At 47.9% G+C, this 21,650-nt stretch overlaps 1 protein-coding gene across 1 annotated transcript in view; it reads left to right on the forward strand.

Moving 5' to 3' along the window:
- The window catches only part of RBM20 (RNA binding motif protein 20), a 180,984-nt gene that overhangs the window by 145,459 nt on the left and 13,875 nt on the right, over window positions 1-21,650 (forward strand). The window contains 5 exon segments of the mRNA XM_035724099.1: window positions 2,492-2,635; window positions 5,790-5,921; window positions 12,092-12,171; window positions 13,975-14,652; window positions 20,825-20,930. Coding sequence (XP_035579992.1) covers window positions 2,492-2,635; window positions 5,790-5,921; window positions 12,092-12,171; window positions 13,975-14,652; window positions 20,825-20,930 — 1,140 coding nt within the window.

The raw sequence follows: 21,650 nt of genomic DNA on the forward strand, positions 1-21,650 counted from the left end.
AACCGGTTGAGGTGAAGAAGCCGCTGGTGGTTCACTGGAGGTCCTTGGCCTCCACCTTGAGTCAGTCAAGTGCAGACCCATGGGCCCCATTACCAGTTGAGAAGCTCCAAATTAGTATAAGTAACTGGGAGGCTACTAAAAGTCTCATGATGATGCGATATTAAGTGACAACAAGGGAATCGATAAAATCCAACTTTTATTTCTGATTAAAAATCTTAGGGGAAGAAAGTGCTCATGAAATATATTTTTAAAACTTGAGAGTAAACCTTAACTGAGACCCATTCATTTTAGGACCGAACAGTGTCCACAGCATGAATTCCTCTTGCGCTTTGGTGACTGGCAGCTGAGGGGGTGCTTACTCTTCAGGAGGCCTGTTCCACCGCCCAGCAGCTCGGGTACAAGCTTTGTGGGCAGCTTTTTCCAGCCTGGAGGAGACAGTGACAGAGGTGCTGGCCTTCATGCCGGTCACTAGGCAACCAGACAGGCAAGGAGCAGGGAGCAGCCCAAAATGGCCCCGTGGTTTTGTGTGTCTGCCCTGTCGTCCAAGCACGAGTTAGCCCAGGCCGACCACAGCAGTGTCACATGGGGCAGAAGTGGGCTTGCTTGGAGGAGGCCAGGCAGAGCACCCAGCTCGGCCTGCCTGTTGATAAACTCTGAGGACCAGCCACTTTGCCCTGCCTCAGAGCTCAGCTGGGTCTGTGGTCTTTGTGTGGCCCGTTCACCCTAAAGGAGAGACAGAGACAGTCATCCTGGAGAAGAGTTCAGTTCTTGTTAGCCAGACTCAGACGCAAAGTCTCAGAGCTTACGAAGAGCTCTGTTTGCACTCCTTGGAGGTGCAGGGATGCGCTGGGAGCTGCCTGGGCCTTAACGCTCAATCCTGTTCCTTTTTGGGAAAGTGCTTGACCTCTGGACATCGTGCGGGGGAGGTCTGCAAGGGGCATTTGGGTTTCTCCAATTCAGGGCTGAGCCATAAAAGGAAATTCTTACTGACTCTTAATTGTCCTCAGCCCGGATGAGACAAATGAGGGCTTTTGTGATAGAATTACCCAAATATTAGCCCTCGCGAGGGACGAGACCCACATCAAATATAATTAGATGTTGAAGTTCACTTTATCATAGAATATGGTGATTATGCAGATGTGGGCTATGCTATTAGACCATGTTTCAGGTTTGGAAAATTGCATCCTTCTCTTCCACACTGGATTGGCTTCTGGGTACTAATTCTTGAACCTCCCAGAGACTCCAGGCTGATTAAGGTTTGCACAGACAAAAGAGATGCACTTCCTCCCAGAGCTTTGATTAGGCCCGAGTCTTGGCTTCCCAACTATGCTCCTCAGAGGTCCTTTGGAGCTGCTGGCTGGTGGCGGCGGCAGGGGGCTGGACCCCGAGGTTTGTCCAGACCCCGGGGTTTGTCTCCTCTTATTTGTGGAATATGTTGGGCTGGTGAGCAAGCTTGTATTTGAGGAGAGGATTCAAGGCTAACACAGTTGTGAAAGCCACTGCCCTAAACCACAGGTTGTCGTGGATGTCTATATGTAAGGTTACCACAAATCCTTGCTGTGCTTTTTTTTCTGTAGTCACACAATATGAGGTATATGAGAAAAATGTTAAAAACCTCTTTCCTCCTACTTCTTTCCAGTTCTGCTCTTTGAAGATAACTAGTGTTGACAAGTTGATAGGTATCCTCCCCTGCCTGCCTTTCTCTGTCTGTGCTAATATCCTTGAAAAATTTTTCATTATGAAAAATTTCAAACGTACAGAACAGTACAGACTAGTATGATCTAACCCCGAGTTCCAACAATGATCAAAACTTTACAACACTTGCTTGATGTGTCTCTTTCTCATGTGCTGATTTTTTGTTTTGTTTAACAAAAAAGGCATTGTCCTACACATGTTTTCTGGCAACTTGTTTTTTTTTTTTTTTTTTTTTTTTTTGCTTAACTATCTTAAAATTATTCCTTATCGGTTCATTTACCTCTGCCTTTTAATGGGTCTGTCGTCTTACATTGTATGCTTGAACCATCATTTACTCAAACATTCCCCTATTCTTGGACACACAGCCTGTTTCCAGAATTTTTTGCCACCTTATAAATAACTGCAGTGTCCTTGAACATAGGTGTCTATATATTGGTGCATTTATTTCTGTAGGATAGATTTCCAAAAGTGGGATGGCAAGATCATGGGCTATCTGTACTTTAAGTTTTATTAAATATTGCTCTTAATGTCAAGAGATCATAGTTGTACAGCCTTCCACCACATCTCTGACAGTCTGGATGTGATTGCTCAGTAAAATGTTGCAAATCTTTTCTGTAATGGGGTGGCATAAAATTGATATACATGTCTGGGAATGGATTCTTTTCCTGCACTAATTTCATAAGTTATCCTTTTGCAATCATTATTGGGGTGAAGATGGTCATTAGGAACATCTGGGGACAGAAGGCCAGAGGGAAGTATATTTTGAAGACTAGCCACAGCCCTCTGTTCCCATTAGTTTGCACAGCGGAAAACGGGGGCTGGCCGCGTGGTGCATATCTGCAATCTCCCTGAAGGAAGCTGCACGGAGAATGACGTCATTAACCTGGGGCTGCCCTTTGGAAAGGTCACTAATTACATCCTCATGAAGTCCACTAATCAGGTAGGTCTGGGCACTTCCACACATACCAGATAGACCACACATTGGTGGAGGGAACTATATAATTTTTTTTTAAAGAAGCTATTCTTGGGGGGTGCCTGGGTGGCTCAGTCAGTTAAGCGTCTGCCCTCGGCTCAGGTCATGATCTCAGGACCCTGGGATCGAGTCCCACAGTGGGCTCCTTGCTCAGCGGGGAGTCTGCTTCTCCCTCTGCCCGCCGCTCCCCCGGCTTGTGCGCTCTCTCCCTCTGACAAATAAATAAATGGAATCTTTTTTTTTTAAAGAAGGTATTCTTGGGGCTCCTAGGTGGCTCAGTTGGTTAAATGGCTGCCTTCAGCTCAGGTCATGATCCCAGGGTCCCAGAGTCAAGCCCCATATTGGGCTCCCTGCTCAGTGGGGAGCCTGCTTCTCTCTCTGCCCCTCCCTCCTGCTCTGCTCTCTCTCGCTCTCAAATAAATAAATAAAATCTTAAAAAAAAAGTTTTCTTAAAATAAAGAGGTAATACACAGCTGGGCCTCTTGTTGGTACAGCACAGAGGTTTTTGTTTGGTGGTGGTGTTTTGTTTACCCTGTCTCGCTTACCCTCCTTGTAATGGGTACAGGCCTCTGTGAGTTGCCTGGAGGGAAGGAGATACTTTGGAATGAGGGACTCATTAACATAGATAAACTAACTGGCCCCCAAGATAGAAACCCATGGACTTGAGTCTTTTCACTGTGTTACGAACCCCCTGAGCTAATGCGACTGTTTTACCGTCTAAGCATCTCGTATCTGAGAGCTTGGATTTGGAGCGAGCCAACAACTGACTGAACAGATGTTTTCACAGATCTTTGGTGTTAGCATCTGAGGCCCTTGGGTCTTGTAGCAGGAGAGTGGGTGGGAATTGATGGGTGCCTGGTAAGTCTAAAGGACAAAGAACCCTTAACCCGTGTGGGTTGAGTGAGAACTTGAGGGTTAATATATATGGCTGTCTTTGCTTCTAAAGTCAAAGGAGGAGTCTATACAGAGAAATGGTCAGGAATAAGAATATTTTATCTTTTACTGTTAATAAATATTTTTACTTTGTGAACCAAAGGAGCAGACATAGACGTTCTTTTCTTTTTTAAGATTTTATTTATTTATTTATTTATTTATTTATTTATTTATTTATTTATTTAGAAAGTGTGTGAGCAAGGGGAGGGGCACAGAGGGAGGGAGAGGGAAAGAATCTCAAGTGGACTTCACACTGCGCACAAAGCCTGATGCGGGGCTCAGTCCCACCACCTTGAGATCATGACCTGAGCCAAAACCAAGAGTCGGGCACAACTGGCTGAGCCATCCAGGCTCCCCGGGAAGTTCTTTTCTTTTTTTATTTAAACATTTTATTGACTTATTTATTTGAGAGAGAGAGCACATGTGAGCACAGAGGGAGAGGCAGATGCCCCGCTGAGCAGAGAGCGGGATGTGGGATCTCAGGACACTGAGATCATGACCTGAGCTGAAGGCAGATGCTTAACCATCTGAGCCACTCAGGCGCCCCGGGAAGTTCTTTTCTTAATTAATGCATGAACTTGAGAGACTCTGAGCCACATCAGATCATCGGTGGTCTTCCTCCATCAACGTGGGCTTAGACTACTCCCTTAGTCCCTTTGTTCTGACTGCTCAGAATTCTATTTTGGGTAAATGTACAAAATTCAGCTTGTAACATTAATGCAGTGAGATTCCCTGAATTAGTATTATTCCCATTTGACAGTTGAGAGCTGGAGGTGCTAAAATGTTTGCATCAAGCAAGAGGCACTTGGAAAGCTGGGTGGCAGGATCTGAAATAAAACCCTAAAGAATCTTGACTTCTTCATCTCTCACATATCTGCCATAGACTGTGACAGCAGGGAAAAGCATCTCTGAAATTCAGAAACAGATTTGAGGGAAGGACGGAAGACGAGCTTGGTTAGCCCACTCGGTTCAAGGAACTGGGAGTGTAGGGGCTCGCAGTGAGGGCTCCCTTGTCACAGACCACTTTCCCTTTTCAACATCGAAGGACTGTGCGCTGTCCATATAGTACAAACCAAACAAATCTAAGCAATGGTAACAGGATGAATCCGCCACAGCAGCTACTGGGGTAAACTAGCGGGTCAGTGAAAATAGTCTATTTAGACACTCTCTGGAGACACTGATTGAATGCAAAAGCCCATTTTCTTGTGTTTTATCAGAACAGTTAAATAAAGAGGGAAAACGCTGTAGAGCTATAACTGAGGGTTTTCTTCTTTCTGTAACTCAAAAAGCCATGCCTTCTTTCAAGCCTTGGGAGCCCCTGGGTTGTTTAGTATTTTTCTTTCTTTGCAAAAAAAGTGAGAGCTCAAAGACCCATGGCTGGGTCTCTGTCTCCTGCCCTCATTGTAACAAAATAGCACATTTTGCAAGGATCAGCCCAAGGTCACTTATACAACAGACTTGCTCTCCCCACTACAGAGTCTCAGGGAACTGTGGGTTAATGGATCCTCCCATCCCAGGAGGGCTCCTGGGGCATGATGCAGCCCAGGATGGATACACATAATTTACGAATTATTGGTAATCAGGGGAATCAGGAGAGGGGCCATCTCATAATGAGCTCTTTGGGTGAAGTTAATAAATAGGTCTCTTTGAACAGATGGGATCAAAGACAGCTTCTTGTACTGATCTTTTTTCTTTCTATTGAGGTATAAAATACACACTCTAAAGTGTACTAGTCTTAAGTATACAACTCCATTAATTTTCTACATGTGTACACCCATGTAATTACCATGAAGGTCAGGATAGAGAACATTTCCAGAGAACCTCAGAAGGTTTCCTCATGCCCCACCCAGTCAGAACCCCACCCCCGCCCTAGAGGGAAGCTCAGCTCTAACTTCTATCAGCATTGATTCATTTTGCCTATCTTGAACTTCATAGACATGGAATTACACATAGTATTGAATTTTGTTTAAGACCATTCAAGTCAGGGGCGCCTGGGTGGCTCAGCGGGTTAAGCGTCTGACTCTTGATTTCAGCTCAGGTCATGATCTGACCCTCGTCAGGCTCTGTGCTGGGTGTGGAGCCTGCTCAAGATTCTCTCTCTCCCCCTCTCCCTCGGCCCCTTCCCCCCCAACAACAACAAAAGACCATTCAAGTCAACTTCAGCTTATGTCCTTCCATTTTTCCCTAGGCCTTTTTAGAGATGGCTTACACAGAAGCTGCCCAGGCCATGGTCCAGTATTACCAAGAAAAATCTGCTGTGATCAATGGTGAGAAGTTGCTCATTCGGATGTCCAAGAGATACAAGGAATTACAGCTGAAGGTAAAGCATTCTCTCATTGTTTAGTCATTCAGCAGCATCAGCTGAGTGTCTCCTTGTGGGGCACTGGCCTAGGTGCTGGCAGGAAGGAGAGGACAGGAAAACATCCAAGGATTACCTACTGCCTTTGGGAGTATCACATGGGAAGGCCAACCTTTACAACATGCAAGAAAAATGCTTATTGAGGTAAGTACAAAATGCAAAAGGATGCTGGAGACAGGATGACTAGCTACATGGGATCCAAGGAGGATTTTACAAAGGAAGTCTTTGGAAGGATGAAGGAAGAAGGGAAAGGTGATTGCATTTCAGAGGTGGGAGCTCCAAGCATAAACCTCTAAGTATAACCTCCTTCTCTACCCATAGAGATCTTCAGTAACTTTTTCTTCCTGTCTCATCACCACTCCACCTTGATCTCTTATTCTCTCCTCTGCCCTCTATGATTATGTCTTAAGCCCCATAGAAATCCTTCTAGGCAGCACATGACTGAATTGGCCATTGTCAGAATGACTGTCAGGGATGAATTCAGATAATTCCAAATAGGGCTTTTGTTTCTGTTTTAGCTTGTTCTGCATTTCTCTCTTTTTTCTTTTCTTTCCTTTCTTCCTTACTTTATTCAGAAAAATGACTAATTATGTACTGTATAGTTTAAAAAGTAATAATGGGGGTACCAGGGTGGCTCAGTCGGTTAGGCCTCCGACTCTTGATTTAGGTTCAGGTAATGATCTCAAGCCCCTCGTTAGGCTCTGTGCTCAGTGTGGAGTCCGCTTGTCCCTCCCCCTCTGCTTCCCCCACTCCTCAAATAAATAAATAAATACTTAAAAAAAATTTTCTTTAAGTAGTAATGGTTGAAATCCCATAGATCCCATAAAACCACCACCAAAGTCAAGAAATACAACACCAGCGGCACCCAGAAGTCCCTTTGAGTCCCTCGTCAAGCTGCACCCCGCCCTCTCCACTCTCCTGACTTTGAGGATGATCTTTTCTTTGCTTTTCCTTATAGTTCTACAACCCATTTCTGCCTCCCTTAACATTATCATTTAGTTTTGCCTAATTTTGAACTTTACGTGAATGGAATTCCACTCTTTGTGTTCTTTCATTCAACATCTGCCATCCGTGCTGGGTGTGTCTATTTATTTTCACTGTTACATAAATTTCCGTTGTATGGCTATGAATTTATTTATACCTTCTGCTGTTGATGGACATTTGGGCTGTTTCCAGTTTTAGGGTATTAGGGACAAGTTACTATAAACATTCTTGAACATGCTATCCTGGTACATACGTACACAAGCGAATAACTAGGGGCACACACATAATTAGGAGTGGAGTTGCTACATCTCAAGGCATGCTTGCCCTGAACTTTACTAGCAAGCCCTTTTCAAAATTAGTTGTCCCAGATTTACATCCCTACTCGTGTAAGAGTTTGCAGTGGTATGCATTGTTACTAACATTTTGTTATATGACTTTTTAATTTTTGTCTATCTGGGAGAGTATATTGGTTTATCATGGTTTTCTTTTTCTTTTCTTTTTTTTTTTTAAGATTTATTTATTTATTTTAGAAAGAGCACACACATGAGTGGGGGGAGGAGGAGAAGGAGGAGAGAAGCAGATTCCCCACTGAGCAGAGAGCCTGACATGAGGCTCCATCTCAAGACCCTGAGATCATGACCTGAGCAGAAACCAAGAGTCGGATACTTAACCAACTGAGCCACCCAGGCACCCCATCATGGTTTTATTTTTTTATTTTCCTGATTATTAATTGATGTGATCCCTTTTTCCTATGTTCATTGGCCATTCCATTTGGATCTTTTGTAGTGGAACGTTTCTTTTAAGGTCATTTGCCCATGCTTTTCTTTAGATTGTGTCTTCTTCATGGTTTGCAAGAAGTTCAATTAACTGGAGCCCTTAGTCCATTTGGATTTATTGTAATTAAATTGCTATATTTGTATTCAAATCTACTTCTTATTTTGTGCTGTCTACTGTCCCATCGTAATAGGGCCCTACCAGTTTGCTTCAGCTTATCCCACATTTACTGAGGGTCCATTTTGTTCAAGACCTACAACCTTGAATTTGCCTTCAAGATTGAAGGCAGGAGACAAAGGCTCAGTGGTTGTTGCTAGCTAGGAGTAGCATTCTGACAAGTCTACATGTGTAGATGGTAATGTTGCCAAAGCCTTGATTCTGCTTTGCTTGCAATATTGCTTCTGAAGTTCTTTTGCCAACAATTCTAGCAGAACCTGGCATTTTTATTTTCCCCTGGGGAATGAAAGCATGTTGCTTTTCTCAGACAAATGAAAGATCCCATCTCATTCTGTATGCAGCCAAAGTTTCTATTCTCCTGGATTCTCCCCTGGAGGCTAGAATTGAATTTCTGCACTAAATTCCCAGTGGATCTTCGGTCTCTAAATGAGATGTTGTTGTAAGATTCGAATTAGGATTAGCAGGAGTACTCAGCTTTTTAAGGTACTAAGGCACCGTAGTACCTTCCTGTGGGAAATTGTTTGGGGTGGTACAAACACCATGGGTTAAAGAGTGAGATGGTCACGGTCTGTATTCAGCACGTGTTTGCTGAGTGCCCACTGGGGGCAGGAACTGGGTCAGGCACCGTGGGTAAAGACATAGCAAGCTGGCCGAGGAGCTCACAGTCCGGTGTGAGGAAGAACGGGAAAACGGAACCATCGACAACCATGTGACCTAGTCCAGATGGGAGGGTGCTGGTGCTACCTTGGTTTTACCTCGTTCTGCTTTGATGAGCTTGGACAAGGTGCTTCAACTGTGTGAACCTCAGTTTACCAGATCAGGAAAGGACTCTACTTTGAGCTTTTTGGTTTTAAGCACTTTTTTCCCCCATGTATTATCTCTTTGAGCCCTGCCCTCACCTTCCCCTGTGAGGTGTGTAGGGTGGATAATAACAATAATTATAACAGTACAACAATAATAACAAGAATAGGTACTTTTTTAAAAAAGATTTTATTTATTTATTTATTTGAGAAAGCAAGAGAGAGAGAGAGCACATGAGAGGGGGGAGGGTCAGAGGGAGAAGCAGACTCCCTGCTGAGCAGGGAGCCCGATGTGGGACTCGATCCCGGGATTCCAGGATCATGACCTGAGCCGAAGGCAGTCGCTTAACCAAGTGAGCCACCCAGGTGCCCAAGAATAGGTACTTTTAATTGAGTCCTGGTACTCTGGGTCAGGTCATGCCCCAGACACTTCACGTACATTATCTACTCTAATCCTGAGGTCAGTCCTGTCAGACGGGTATTCGTTATCTCAGTTTTACAGATAAGGAAACGGAGGCCCAAAGAAGTTCAGTGACTTGGGCAAGATCATTGGTACTGGAAGAGCCATGATCAAAACCTAGGACTGTTTTGGCTTTGCATATGTCTGCATCTCTATATTGTGTTGGTAGGATTGCCACTGTCCACATGAGAAATCAGGTAATCTGCTTATAGTCACCCAGCCCGTAAGCAGCAGATAGTATTCTAACAGAGCTTCTCGAACTTTAATGTGCGTACAAATCACTTGCAAGTCCTGTTAAAATTTCTGGTTCAGTAGAACTGGGGCAGGGCTGTGATTCTGCCTTTCCACCACGCTCCCAGGCGGTGTTGCCGGTTCTCACAGCACACTGTAAGCAGCAAGGGTCTAGAACACATTGTTTTCTGCCCTTTACAAAGGATTTTCTGCTCCCAGGCTGTCACAATGCCTCTTCTCCTGTGAAAGCATCTCAAAATCCACTTCAACTGCATGGGAATGCATGCATCATGGTCCCTATGTTGACATGAATCAGCTAGGACTTTCTCTGCAAGTGACAGAAAATGATCTCATTTAAGCTTATGGACTAAAGTAAAAAAAAAAAAAAAATTACTGAATTTATTGGCTCGTGTAAATGAAAAGTCCAGGAGTAGCCCTGGCTGCGGATGCAGCTGGCTTTGGGGCCTCAATGGTATCATTAGGGCTTGGCTCCTCTCCACTCTGCCTTCTGCTCATTTTGTTTTGGGGGGATCTCCCTGGGATGGCCCCAGGCAGCCCCACCTCCCTCCTCTAGGTGGCGTGATGGCTTCATTGACTGCAGCAGGTCTGGCTTCTCAGTCTCCCGGTCCCTTCAACAAGAGAGCTGGAGTGTTTCCGAGAAGCTTCCTCAGATGTCCTGAGCGGAACTGTGATCGGGCTCGTTTGGGACACATGTCCTTCCCTGAACCAATCTCCGTGGCCAGAGAAGGCCATGCTGTGGTTGGCCAGGCCTGTGTTACCTCAGGGCAGGGGTGGAGGAGGGGCAGTGCTACTGGGGAAGTAGACGGCAAAACACCACATCCGTCTGTGTCTCTGGGCCAAAGGGGCCACCACCTGGGGTCCCACCAGAGCTTGCAGAGGTAGGGGGAAGTTTTGATGGGTCTTCCTCTAACTTCACGTTTGGCTCACCAGGCAAAGTGGAGGGAGAGAAAGGAGAGATTTAAGGTACCTCTCCTCTCCTATCCTGAATATTGCCTCACGCTGGCAATCATGTCTCCCTATACCCTCTTTGTGGCAGAGGCTCTATTCTTCGGGGCACTTGGGGTAGAACCTTTCACATAACAGGTGTCCCACAAATACATGGAATAAATGAGAAAGAGCAAATCTGAAGGATCAATAAAAAGTTAAGTTTTTTCTTGCAGCAGACCTGGACAAGAAGAATGAGCTATGTTCCGGGTTGTTCTAGAGAGACTTATCCAGAACCATAGCGTCTTACATGCGGAAGGGAGCTTGGACTAGTTTAAACCAGTGTCTCCCAGTTATTGCATCAGAGAATCGTCAGGGGAGTTTTCAGGTTCTCTTGACCAGAGATTTTCCTTCGGTGGATTTGGGGTGGGGTTGAGGGTCCAGGCAGTTTGGGGGCAGAGGGCCTGGTTTTCAGAGTCACTGGTCTTGCCAGCCTCCCAGCCACAGAGAGGGTCTCTGGCCCTAGGAAGCATTCTTGGGTATATTCCATGGTGCTCTCAGGAAGATTCAATCAGCAAATGGTGACTGGGGGTCTTCTGCAGATAAGACGTGGTGCTGAGAGCTACAGGGAATAGGAGGGCTTGGTCCTCACTTGGGGAGAGTTTGCTGTGTAATTGAAGAGACAGGCTATTCCTGTGGAAATTATGTAAGACTTGAACATGAGTGCATCAGTACGGAGCTCCTAGAAGTCCAGGGGCAAAAGGCAGTGTGGACTTGCTTGTGTAAAGAAGGGAACCATTACCAAGTAGGGCTTGAAGGCTGCGGTGAATCAGCTAAACATAGAGGGTATCCGGGTGGAAGGAGTCAGGTGAGAAGTGACGGAGACCCTGGAAAGCACAGTAATGTCGAGAAGGATCAGGGCTGCTCTGACAGGGCCTGGCTGTTACAGGTTCAGGGCTCATACTGAAGGTTTCAGCATCTTCCCGGGACTTTTGAGGCATGGGAAAACAGCCACAGAGGGGTCAGAGGAAACCCTCCAGCAACTCCTTTGCCTGTGGCTTTTATCAGCGTAGCCCGCCATGCCCCGAGGCTACTGGTGGATGCCAGATAGGCCTCATTATCTCACCTTTACAGGTGGAGAAAGTGAGTTTCCCACAGACAGCAAGCCTTGACCCCAGATCACCCAGCCAGCTGGAGGCAGAGCTGGGCTGTTCTTCCTGGGTTGAGATCCTCAAGTCCAGGTCCATCCCTCTAGTATGCCAGTGCTTTCCTGGGACAGTGTGGGACTTGGACTCTCACCCTTGCCTGAAACGCAGCAAGATGTGTGACCACCGTGAATGGTTCCCCTGTGGGGTTATTGAGCTACGTCAGTGTCCTCATAGGATGGATGAAAAAGATCCTATGTCTGGGATTGCTTCGAAGTATTCTGTGGGGTGGGGAAAGAGGGTGGGGGTATAGATAAACTAGATTGGTCAGAACTGTTGACAATGGAAATGGAGCATGAAGGTTCAATATACCATTCTCTGTGCTTTTGCGTATGTTCGAGATGTTCTATGATAAAGAGGTACCCAAAATGTCAGGGCCACTCCATTCAGCATTATGCTCACCCTCCTCATGCCCTGGATTAAACTTTTTCTTCCTCTAAGAAGGTACTTTTTCCCTTTGGGTGGACCAGGCCATGGACCCAAGTCCTCATTGTTTCTCTTTGGTGTTTGCATGGCCATCTCTGGTCTGATGATGACCTTTCTGACTTCGCCTAGAAACCTGGAAAAACTGTGGCTGCCATCATCCAGGACATGCATTCCCAGAGGGAGAGGGACATGTTCCGGGAAGCGGACAGGTGAGGCCCTAGCCCTGGACGTCAGGGCAGATTCTGGGCAGCTGGGACACTCTCCTATGTCTCATTCGTAGAGGTAGTGTGCCCTGCCCTTGTCCCTGCCCTGTCCATCAGCCTTTCTGGGCCCTACTTTTCCATGTGCCTGATGGAAGGCATCAGTCTAGTCCAGAGTACTGCTCCAGGGTAAGCCTCAGGAAAATGCAAGGTGATAGGCTTCCTCTCATCAGCTTTTCCTTTGTTGGAAAGGAATATATAGAGGAGGGGTTCTGTTGATATTTGGCCCTTTGGGGCAAGTCTACGCTCTGCTAAAACCACCTGAAAGTAAGTGCGTGCGTGTGTGCGTGTGTGTGTGTGTGTGTGTGTGTGTGTTCTATTTAGAGCCACCTGTTGATTTTTCATGGGCTGAATGTAGATGTGGGAACAGGAATGTAGATAAAGCCCCCAAAAAGTAGGGACTTGATCAGTCACTTACTCTGAACATAGAATGCATTCAGTTTTAGAACTTATTTCTTCCGACTGAAATTCTGACTAAGTTGGGGCTACAAGTTTCCCACTGTTGCTGCCCCACAGAGAGAGTCCCTGTGGAGAGCCAAGGTCGAGCACAGTCTGTGGTTCTTACCCCCTGCCACCATGGGTGGCTCTCTAACGTCATTTCAGAGGGCTGAGTCCAGGCTGAGTCCCCACGGATGGTCAAGGCAGCCTGGTTCCAGTGAGCCACATCTGGGTGTCCCCTGGTCAGTCAGGGCTGGATGGGTTTCCTGTATTTGGGAACCAAATGAAAATCGCCCATTCTTTTTAGAATTATAGGTGTGTGTGTGTGTGTGTGTGTGTGTGTGTGTGTGTGTGTATGATTAAGTAGATCTGCCTAATAACCAAGCAACCTTCAGAAAGAGAGAGAGTGAGAGTGTGTGTTTATGTGTTTGTGTATCTTTTTATATAGCCGCTTGGGTTTGGGATTTCCATTTATTTGGGATTTTTTTTTTAAATGGTTGTTTGAGTTTTTTAAAAAGATACATATAAAGCCATACCATGCTGCTTGCAGCTCTGTGGTGGAGTGTCAGGAGAACTGGGAGGTCTTGCTCTGAATCTTAAGCAGATTGAGGTCCTTTTCTGGGATTCAGTTTCTTCATCTGAAACACAAGCATGTCGGAGCGCTAAGGTTCCAAATCTCCAACCCTAAAATGCCTTCCTAGTTCCTTCTTTGGTTTGGGATCTCTGAGCCTGGCCTCCTCACTCTCATTCTCCCCAGTAATTAGCCTCCTTCTACCATGCCCAGGATCTGAACAGACTGAGATAAGAGGTAAACGAGACAAATGGAGGCCAAGAGGTTGCCTTTATTACAGTAGAGGCCAGGTGGGGTTGTGGCTTTGGTCTTGTAGCCAAGAGTCCTGGGTCGTTGAACCCCAGGGTCAGGCAGCCTTTGCCCACCAGGCTGACCAGGGCAACGTCCCCACACCCCAGGAGGAGAGTTGCCCGCCCCCGAGCCTAGTGTCCTTCCAAGAGGAGCAAAGATGGAACGGAGCCAAACCCGTCCAATTATTTATCCCAGTTCCCAGGAGCAGAATGGGTAAAGGGGCGGAGATGACCAGGACTGTACTTACGGAAAATCCCTCCTCTTAGAAGCCCAGAGGGAGGAAGAGCTTTCTCCTGTACCGCTCTGTGTTGTCTGTACGGTTGTGTGCTGAAGAGCGTACGGCCACACAGAGTTATGTGTGCAGTATGTCCGCGCGAGGGACTGGGGTGTATCTGTGAACGGGGGCTGGGGGGCGTGCAGATTCTAAAACCCACCCCTTTGCTCCCTAACAGATACGGCCCGGAAAGGCCACGGTCTCGCAGTCCGATGAGCCGGTCACTGTCCCCGAGGTCCCACACTCCGAGCTTCACCTCCTGCAGCTCTTCCCACAGCCCTCTGGGCCCCCCCCGGGCCGACTGGGGCAACAGCCGGGACTCGTGGGAGCACTCGCCCTATGCCAGGAGGGAGGAAGAGCGAGACCCGGGCCCCTGGAGGGAGAACGGGGAGGACAAGAGGGGCAGGGCAGACACGTGGCCGCACGATCGCAAACACTACCCCTGGCAACTGGACAAAGCCGACTTAGAGGAGCGGCTCGAAGGGAGGATGGGCCACCGAGAAAAGCACCTGAGGCCCGGGTCCCCCACCCTGCTCCACTCTGCATCAGGCTACAAAAGCCGAGAAGACGGCTACTACCGGAAGGAGCCCAAAGGCAAATCGGACAAGTATGGAAAGCAGCAGCAGGGACGCTCCGGGAGGTCCAGGAGGAAAGAGGAGGCCAGACTGCGGGACAGCAGACACCCCCACCCCGAGGACTCAGGCAAGGAAGACGGGCTGGAGCCGAGGGTCACTAGTGTCCCTGAGAGCACCAAGTCTAAGCAGAGTGAGAAAAACAGAACCAAGAGACCCGACAGAGACCAAGGAGGAGCTGACGACCGAAAAGAAAGGATGGTGGGGAACGAGGTAATGACGCAGTCTCTTCCCCAGGTAAGGAGAGGCAGGTTCCCGAGCAGGGCAGTACTAATATAATGATGATGCGCCTTTAATGAATGAATGAAACACTTACTGAAAGTTGACTCCGTGCCAGGCACTGGACTAAACACCTTATCTCAATCAAGGTATTTAATCTTCACAGCAACCGTATGAGGTAACATTGGTACTAATACTACTGTGGCTATAGATGAGGGAACTGAGGCACAGAGAGCCCACATTAGTTGCCCAAGGACACACAGTCCAGAAACAGCAGAGCGATGGGGCTCCAAATCCCTCGGCACGCTGCGCCCTTTGCTGGAAGTTAGGCAGCGATGTGATGCAAAGGCCTTCTGTGGTCCTGTGTGTGTCCGGGGAAGAGGGGCCCCACGGAGTTTGCACCCACAGACTCTGCCCAGGGAGATGAGATCTTTGGTCTGATCCATCCTTTCTCGTGCCAAAAGCATCTGCCGACACTGGAGTTTGAGGCGAGGTGGTAAAGAGAAGCAGCCACCACCCTCTAACATGCCCTGGGTGTCCAGGGCTTGGTGTGGTGCTCTGGACACTGTCCAGAGCTTTACTTCCACTGTAATAAAAGTGCTCGGCAGTTGGCTGGTACCTTTCATCCACGTGTCAGAAAGGGCTTATAATGTACTGCATAACTTCAGTTCACATGGTGGGTCGTGAGGACTCTGGGTACAAAAATTCACACTCTCACTGGGCTTATACTTCCTTCTTGCCCAAACCACCTCCATTTAAGTAGGAGCGGGATAATGGAGGTTGGGGAGCAGGGCGGGTCTGCATAAAGAACCCAATTTTAAAAATCCTACATGCATATGTCCAAGTCTGACCCAGGACTTGGTGACAGGGACTAAGTCGAAAGAAGAGCCCAATTCTCAACTCCACGGACACTGAAGAGTCACCCTTTGTCCACTACTGCATTTACTCCATATGCACTTTGCTATTTGGCCAGGCAGTGTGTCAGGCACAGCGTGGGGCGGAGGTGGGTAGTCCAGAGGTGAATGGGACAAGGTCCATGCTGTGGTGGAGACCCAGGTCTAATGGTGGAAGGAGAGCTACAAAATGATTGACATTCAGTGGGGCCCATGCTGGAGCAGAGTAGTGGATGAGCTGCTCCGGGGGCCTTCCCTCTGTGCAAGGAGAGGGGGGAGCTTCACAGAGGAGGTGACATGTGAGCTGGGCATTGAAAGTGGGGGGGAAAAAGCCATCTGGGAAGCAGCGAGGGCAAAAGTGAGAAGGGAAGACTGTTTTCAAGAACCTGCAAATGGGGCGCCTGGGTGGCTCAGTTGTTAAGCGTCTGCCTTCGGCTCCAGTCATGATCCCAGGGTCCTGGGATCGAGCCCCACATCGGGCTCTCTGCTCAGCAGGAAGCCTGCTTCTCCCTCTCCCACTCCCCCTGCTTGTGTTCCCTCTCTCGCTGTGTCTCTCACTGTCAAATAAATGAAATAAAATCTTAAAAAAAAAAAAAAGAACCTGCAAATACTCAGCGTGGCAGCATCTTTAGGCCATATTAAAGAAGAACATCTTTAAAAAGTAAAATCATGGTTCTCGTGCAAACAGAAAATGAATACATGTCAAAGATGTTATTTAACTCACGAATTAATGAGGGAGCCAGGAAGATGTAAACGCTGGTCTAGAGGAGAATCCAGAGAGCAGGCAACAGGGAGAGGCGATCAGGTACGCGGAGTGAATTTGCTAATAGATCAAAAACTGGCCTCTTCCAGTGGCATCTCCACCAGATAAAATTCCTTTGCATCTCTATGAACGAGAATCACTTGCACTACTCTTCATCTTCTGCAGTTTACGGGGTTGTAAAATAGTTCAGCTCATGATAACAAAAAGTGCAGACTCCTGTGGGGACCAGACCTCCTGGAGGGGTGTGCTGGACAACGAACTGCCCAGCATTCCATGGAAAGAACACCCTGTTTGTCTTTTTGCTCATTCTCAAAGTCTGCCACAGTTTTCTCCTGACTGAATAGCAGGGGGAGCTCAAGAGATGAGATTAGGGACCTGGGTAGGCCCAGGAAGACCCTCGTGTGCCTCACTGAGGACTTGAACTGGGTCCCAAGGACCTGTGAGCCAGAGATGTTTTTAAGAAGTGTGTCTATGCTTGGAGGGATCTAAGGGCCTAATGATGGGTCAGTGCCCATCCTCTCAAGAAGAGCTCAGAGGGGCAGAGAGCAACAACCCCTTGGGCAGGGCTCCAGCCTGGACCTCATACACATGCCACCAGCCTCAAACCCTGTGTCCCCATGGCAAAGGGGTGGAGCTGCCCCCTCCCAATCCTACCCATACTTCTGCTCTTCCTCTTCAGTAAGCTTACTGCTCCTACTGTTTTACCCACTTTCTTTTATCGGTTTGCCCTTTTAAGGTGACACATACTGTGGGTCCTCCCCAGAGCCCTGATGCAAAAAAAGATGCCCAGAAAGCCCCATGTGCTTCCCCAAATTCTGTCTCTCTGGCTGCTTCTGCCTCTAATAGCCCTAGAGTGGGGTCAGTAGGGACTTGTTGGGGTCCCCAACGGATTGTTTCTGTGGTTTTGGAGCCAGGAAGCCCAAAACCAGTTGGTGGAATATCAGCAGAACAAAGTCTTCCTCACGGATCTCAAACTGTATATCACAATCTTGAGAACAACCCCAACCCCCCAGGCCTGCCCCAGGAGTCAGATGAGTTCAGTGACTGAACTTGGAGCTGGAAGGGCGCAGGGCTGAGGATGGGTGTCCTTGCCTTCTCCTAATATACTGGGCACCTCCCACCACAGGGCCTTTACATGTGTTCACCTGCCGAGGCGCCCCGCCCCGCTGAAGTCTACCTGGCTCCCTCCTCCCCTCCTTTGTGTTTACTTGTCACGCTTACCTCAAGTATATTCCTGGCCAGAAATACCTCTACATAAAACCACAATGTCGCAACCTGCTTCCCTTCTCTGCTCACCTTTCCTGGTCCAAACTATCCCTTGATGTCTGTCTTTATTTAGTGTCTGTCTCTTCCACCCCCCCCACCCCCCCGAGAGGTAACCTCCACAAGGGCAGGAATTTTTGTCTGCAGTGCTCACTAGATCAGGGCTTGACACAGAGCGGGTGTTCAGTAAGTATTTGTTGGAGGAAGAAAGGAATGACTGAACCCGGACCCTGGAGACAGGCCAGGCTTCTGAGAACCAGGTCACACCCTCTTCTGCTCTGCCTCAGTTTTCTCATTTGTGAAATGAGTGTGATCACAAGGCTGTCATAGGACTTTAATGAGCTTGTGCTCATTTGAAATTTCTAAGATCTCTAGAGAAAATGCCTGTGCTGGAGAGGCCAGTGTGTGTGCTGCTCAGTGTTGGTGGGTGGCCAGGTCCACACATGGGGCCCAGCCTTGACCACAAGACCACAGAAAGAAGGAGAGAAATCAAGTCGCTGAGTATGGTGAACATGGGAAAGAAGGGCGATCAAGGGTTACAGACCCAGGTGCCTGGAGAAGGGAAGCCAGGCAGGGGATATAGAACAGATAATAGGAGTGAAGCCAACGTGGGGAGAAGGGGTCATGGCAGACCACGGAGGAGGTACCTGTCTGTTGGGGGCAGTTAGCCACTGCTCAGCTCCATTTTATGGCTGCCATTCAGGACTGCATGCCCTGTGCTGTTAGAACCCCCACTTTTGAGGAGCAGCACCAAAGTCCAGATATCTGAAATTTCCCACATTTAGAAACTGTATAGGCCGAAACATGTCTGTGGGCCAGATGGAGCCCAGGGGTCCCTAGGATGCAGCCCCCAGTATAAACAGTCCATAGGAGGGAGAAATAGAAAACCTATTTATGCTTAGTTCGGAGCTAGACAGAGACCCAAGCATGCCAGAGGCAGGTGTGAGCTAGTTAACACTACACCCCCCCCCTTTAAGCCTTCAGGTCTCCATTCTTCTATTGACTGATGTCCACAAGCACCTAGCACTAGGACTACAGTTCTGAGTGAAGGCTGAAATGACCCCTGATCTCCTGAAGCTCATGGTTTAGTGGAAAGACATACTAATCAATTGCTCACATGAGTAGAAGAGCATGCATGTTGAGTGCTAAGAAGGCGATGGAGGTATACAGTGCTGTTAATGCCTGTGATGAATCAAGAGGCTTCCCTGGCTTAGGATGGGACTGTTGCGATTTGAAGGAATGGTAGGTTTCACTGAGTGAAAAGGAAGGAGAACAGATAGAACAACATGTGCAAAGGCCCTGTGGCTGGAGTCCAGTGTTGCTGGAACAGAGACAGCCAGGGTTAGAATGGTGGGAGGTATGTCTGGTTTGTCGACGGGGTCATATCATGCAAGGCCTTGTAGGCAGGTTACAGATTTTTGTCTTCATCCCAAGTGCAAGGGGAAGCAAATGAAATATTTAAGCAAGAAGGTGCAGTGAGGTTATGATAGTGTTTGCATTTTGGAGTGATCATTCTTGATTGCCTTGGGGAGAATAGACTTGGGAGGAGGCCACAGAGCAGAAGGGGGAGAACAGTTAGGAGGTGGTTTATCAATAGCCCTAGCCCTGTGGAGGCAGAGCTCTGCTTGTAACAGTTAAGACCTATTTCTTCATCTGTGAGGCTGGTGTGGACACCTGGGTGCATTGGTTGCATTTGTTGGTTTCCCTTAAGCTGCTACTCTCACATGATCCCAGGGCACAGGGTGCACTGAAGGCACTGCTCCGTTTCCTTTGTCTGCAGGGAGGAAGCACCGGGATCCTACTGGCAAGATGCTTCCCGCCAGCCAGGCTGTCCCCGCCTCTCCCAGTTTGGACTTGGTGGGGGCGGGAGGGCAGTCCTCTATTGTGTTGACCTAGGAGTGTGGCTGTAGGAATTGCTTGGGGAGGGTAAAGGGAGGGCCATAGATAGTTTATTCAGGGAGAAAAAATAAAGAAAGAGGTCTCCTGTTGGTAGACGCTATGGATTCTGATGGCTAAAAAGGCATTTGGAGCTGCTTTGCACTTGGGTTAGCTTAGAAGACTAGAGCAGAGCTTACAGTGGAATCTTCTGCTCCAAATGCCAGAAAGAGCAAGGACATAAGGATTTCAACTCTCTTCCCCTGTCTGGTAATAACTGGTTAAACCAGTCAGCCCTGAGCTCCTGCCCCAGCTGGCTCCTTGTCAACTCAAGAGGGGTGTGTCTGCTCAGAAGAAATCAGAACTAGAGTCATTTACTTAGAGCCAACCTCAGCCAAAATTGTTGAGAAAATGCAATGTGCCCTTGAGAAACTCCAGAAAGAGTCATTGATTTGGTGGCCAAAGTTGAAGTCATGGGAGAATATCCCCCCAAAACTTCTAAAATGGGGGTTGGCAAACTTTTCCTACAAAGCACCAGACAGTAAATATTTTAGGCTATGTGGGCCAAGAAGCCAAAGTGAAGATATTATGTGGGTACTTATGTAGTCATTTAAAATGCAACTATTTAAAATTTGAAAAGCCTTGTTAATTCACAGATTATATAAAAAGAGGCACTGGTTCAGATTGGCTTGAGGATGATAGATTGCTGACCCCAGTTCTCAGGCTGGTCAGAGACCCTAATTTCCCAAACCAAACACACCTGCTTTCAGTTGTTCAATTTCTCAGACATGAGCACTAACTCTCATGAGGGACTGAATTTGCGGGAGGGAATAGGAGGAAGGAAGAAGGGAGGGGGTTGCTAATTTGGGCTGTAGCTGTAGGTCAGAGAGAGGACAAAAAAGGGGTAAGGGGGGCACTGGTTGACTAACAACCCACTTCCTCCCATAAGTGGCCTGGATGTGATTTTTATGGCCAAAACAGATCTTTTTGGGGAGATGTCACCACGATGGTTGTCAACCCCCGGACCAGTTTGCCCTTGGTCCTTTTACTCACCCTCCCTGCCTGTAGGTTTCACAACTGCAAAAACACCCAGTTTGCCAGAGATTTCTGCCCCACTAAAGATATCAGTCCAACCACTGAGACATTTCCATGCCTCCACTTGTCTGTGTGACTTGAGCAAGTTACTTAACCTCTCTGATCTTCATTTCCTCATCTATAACAGGCAAGGCATCTGCCTCGAGGGGTTTGGTGAGGCTTAAGGAAATGTGCCTGTGAGACACACCTGATGACCGTTAGCTATATTGTTTTCTCTCTTGGCACTCCCTCTCTCCTCTGCCCCTGCTCACCGTTGATTTGGTTTTTGTTCTGTTCTTTTTTGGTAAGGCTGGAAAAACAAGAGCAGGAGGGCATGGAAGAAAGCACCTCATCAGCGGCCAGGCAGGAGAAAGGAACAGAGTCCTCGGATGCAGAAGACACAAGGACAAAGAAGGTAAATTTGGTCCCAGGTGCTGGCAGGACCGCCACATTTGCATGACGGCCCATAGGCACCGCGTCTCAGGCATCCCATCCTGCCCTGGGATGCCCCACTCGTTGCATGGGCTGTGTCCAAGACCCCACCTGGGCTGCCACGAATGAAGCCAGCACTTCTTGGAAGAATGGTTTTGCCTGGGATCTCTGCGGTCTTTATTAAGGAGATCTTTACTACATGCCTGGGCTCTGCCTCAGTCTCCAGCACCTTGGCTGCACTCGTCAGAGAAAACATGTGCCGAAAAAGACTCAGGCTTCAGAGCCAGGCTCCCAGAATAGTTCCCTTGGGAGGGGCTGGGGGAAGAGGGGAGCTTCGGATGCTCAAGCTAGGGCCCTGACCTCAGCATGCCCAGACCCTGGGATTAACAAAACATCTACTGCGCTTGTAAAGATTATTTTACTTAATTAAAATAAAAAAATCCAGTTATAGTGCTGTGGCTGCTCAGCAAAAAGAAACGTGTTTGGAACGCAGCCAGCTCTGTGCCTTCTGGTCAGGAGAGGTGGAGAGATGAGTATCGCTAGCGAGGGGGCTGATCTCCGAAATCTGGCTCCTAGGGACATGACAGAGTTTCAGGAGGGGCCAAGTGTGAGCCATGGCTATGAAAGTTGCACCCTTGTGGGAAAGGAGCTTGGGGGACCTTTGAGGGGGACTTTGCTACAGTTCCATTTATGGCCTTCATGC

This window comes from Zalophus californianus, chromosome 15 (genome assembly GCF_009762305.2).
Source record: "Zalophus californianus isolate mZalCal1 chromosome 15, mZalCal1.pri.v2, whole genome shotgun sequence".
NCBI classification, from domain to species: Eukaryota; Metazoa; Chordata; class Mammalia; order Carnivora; family Otariidae; genus Zalophus; species Zalophus californianus.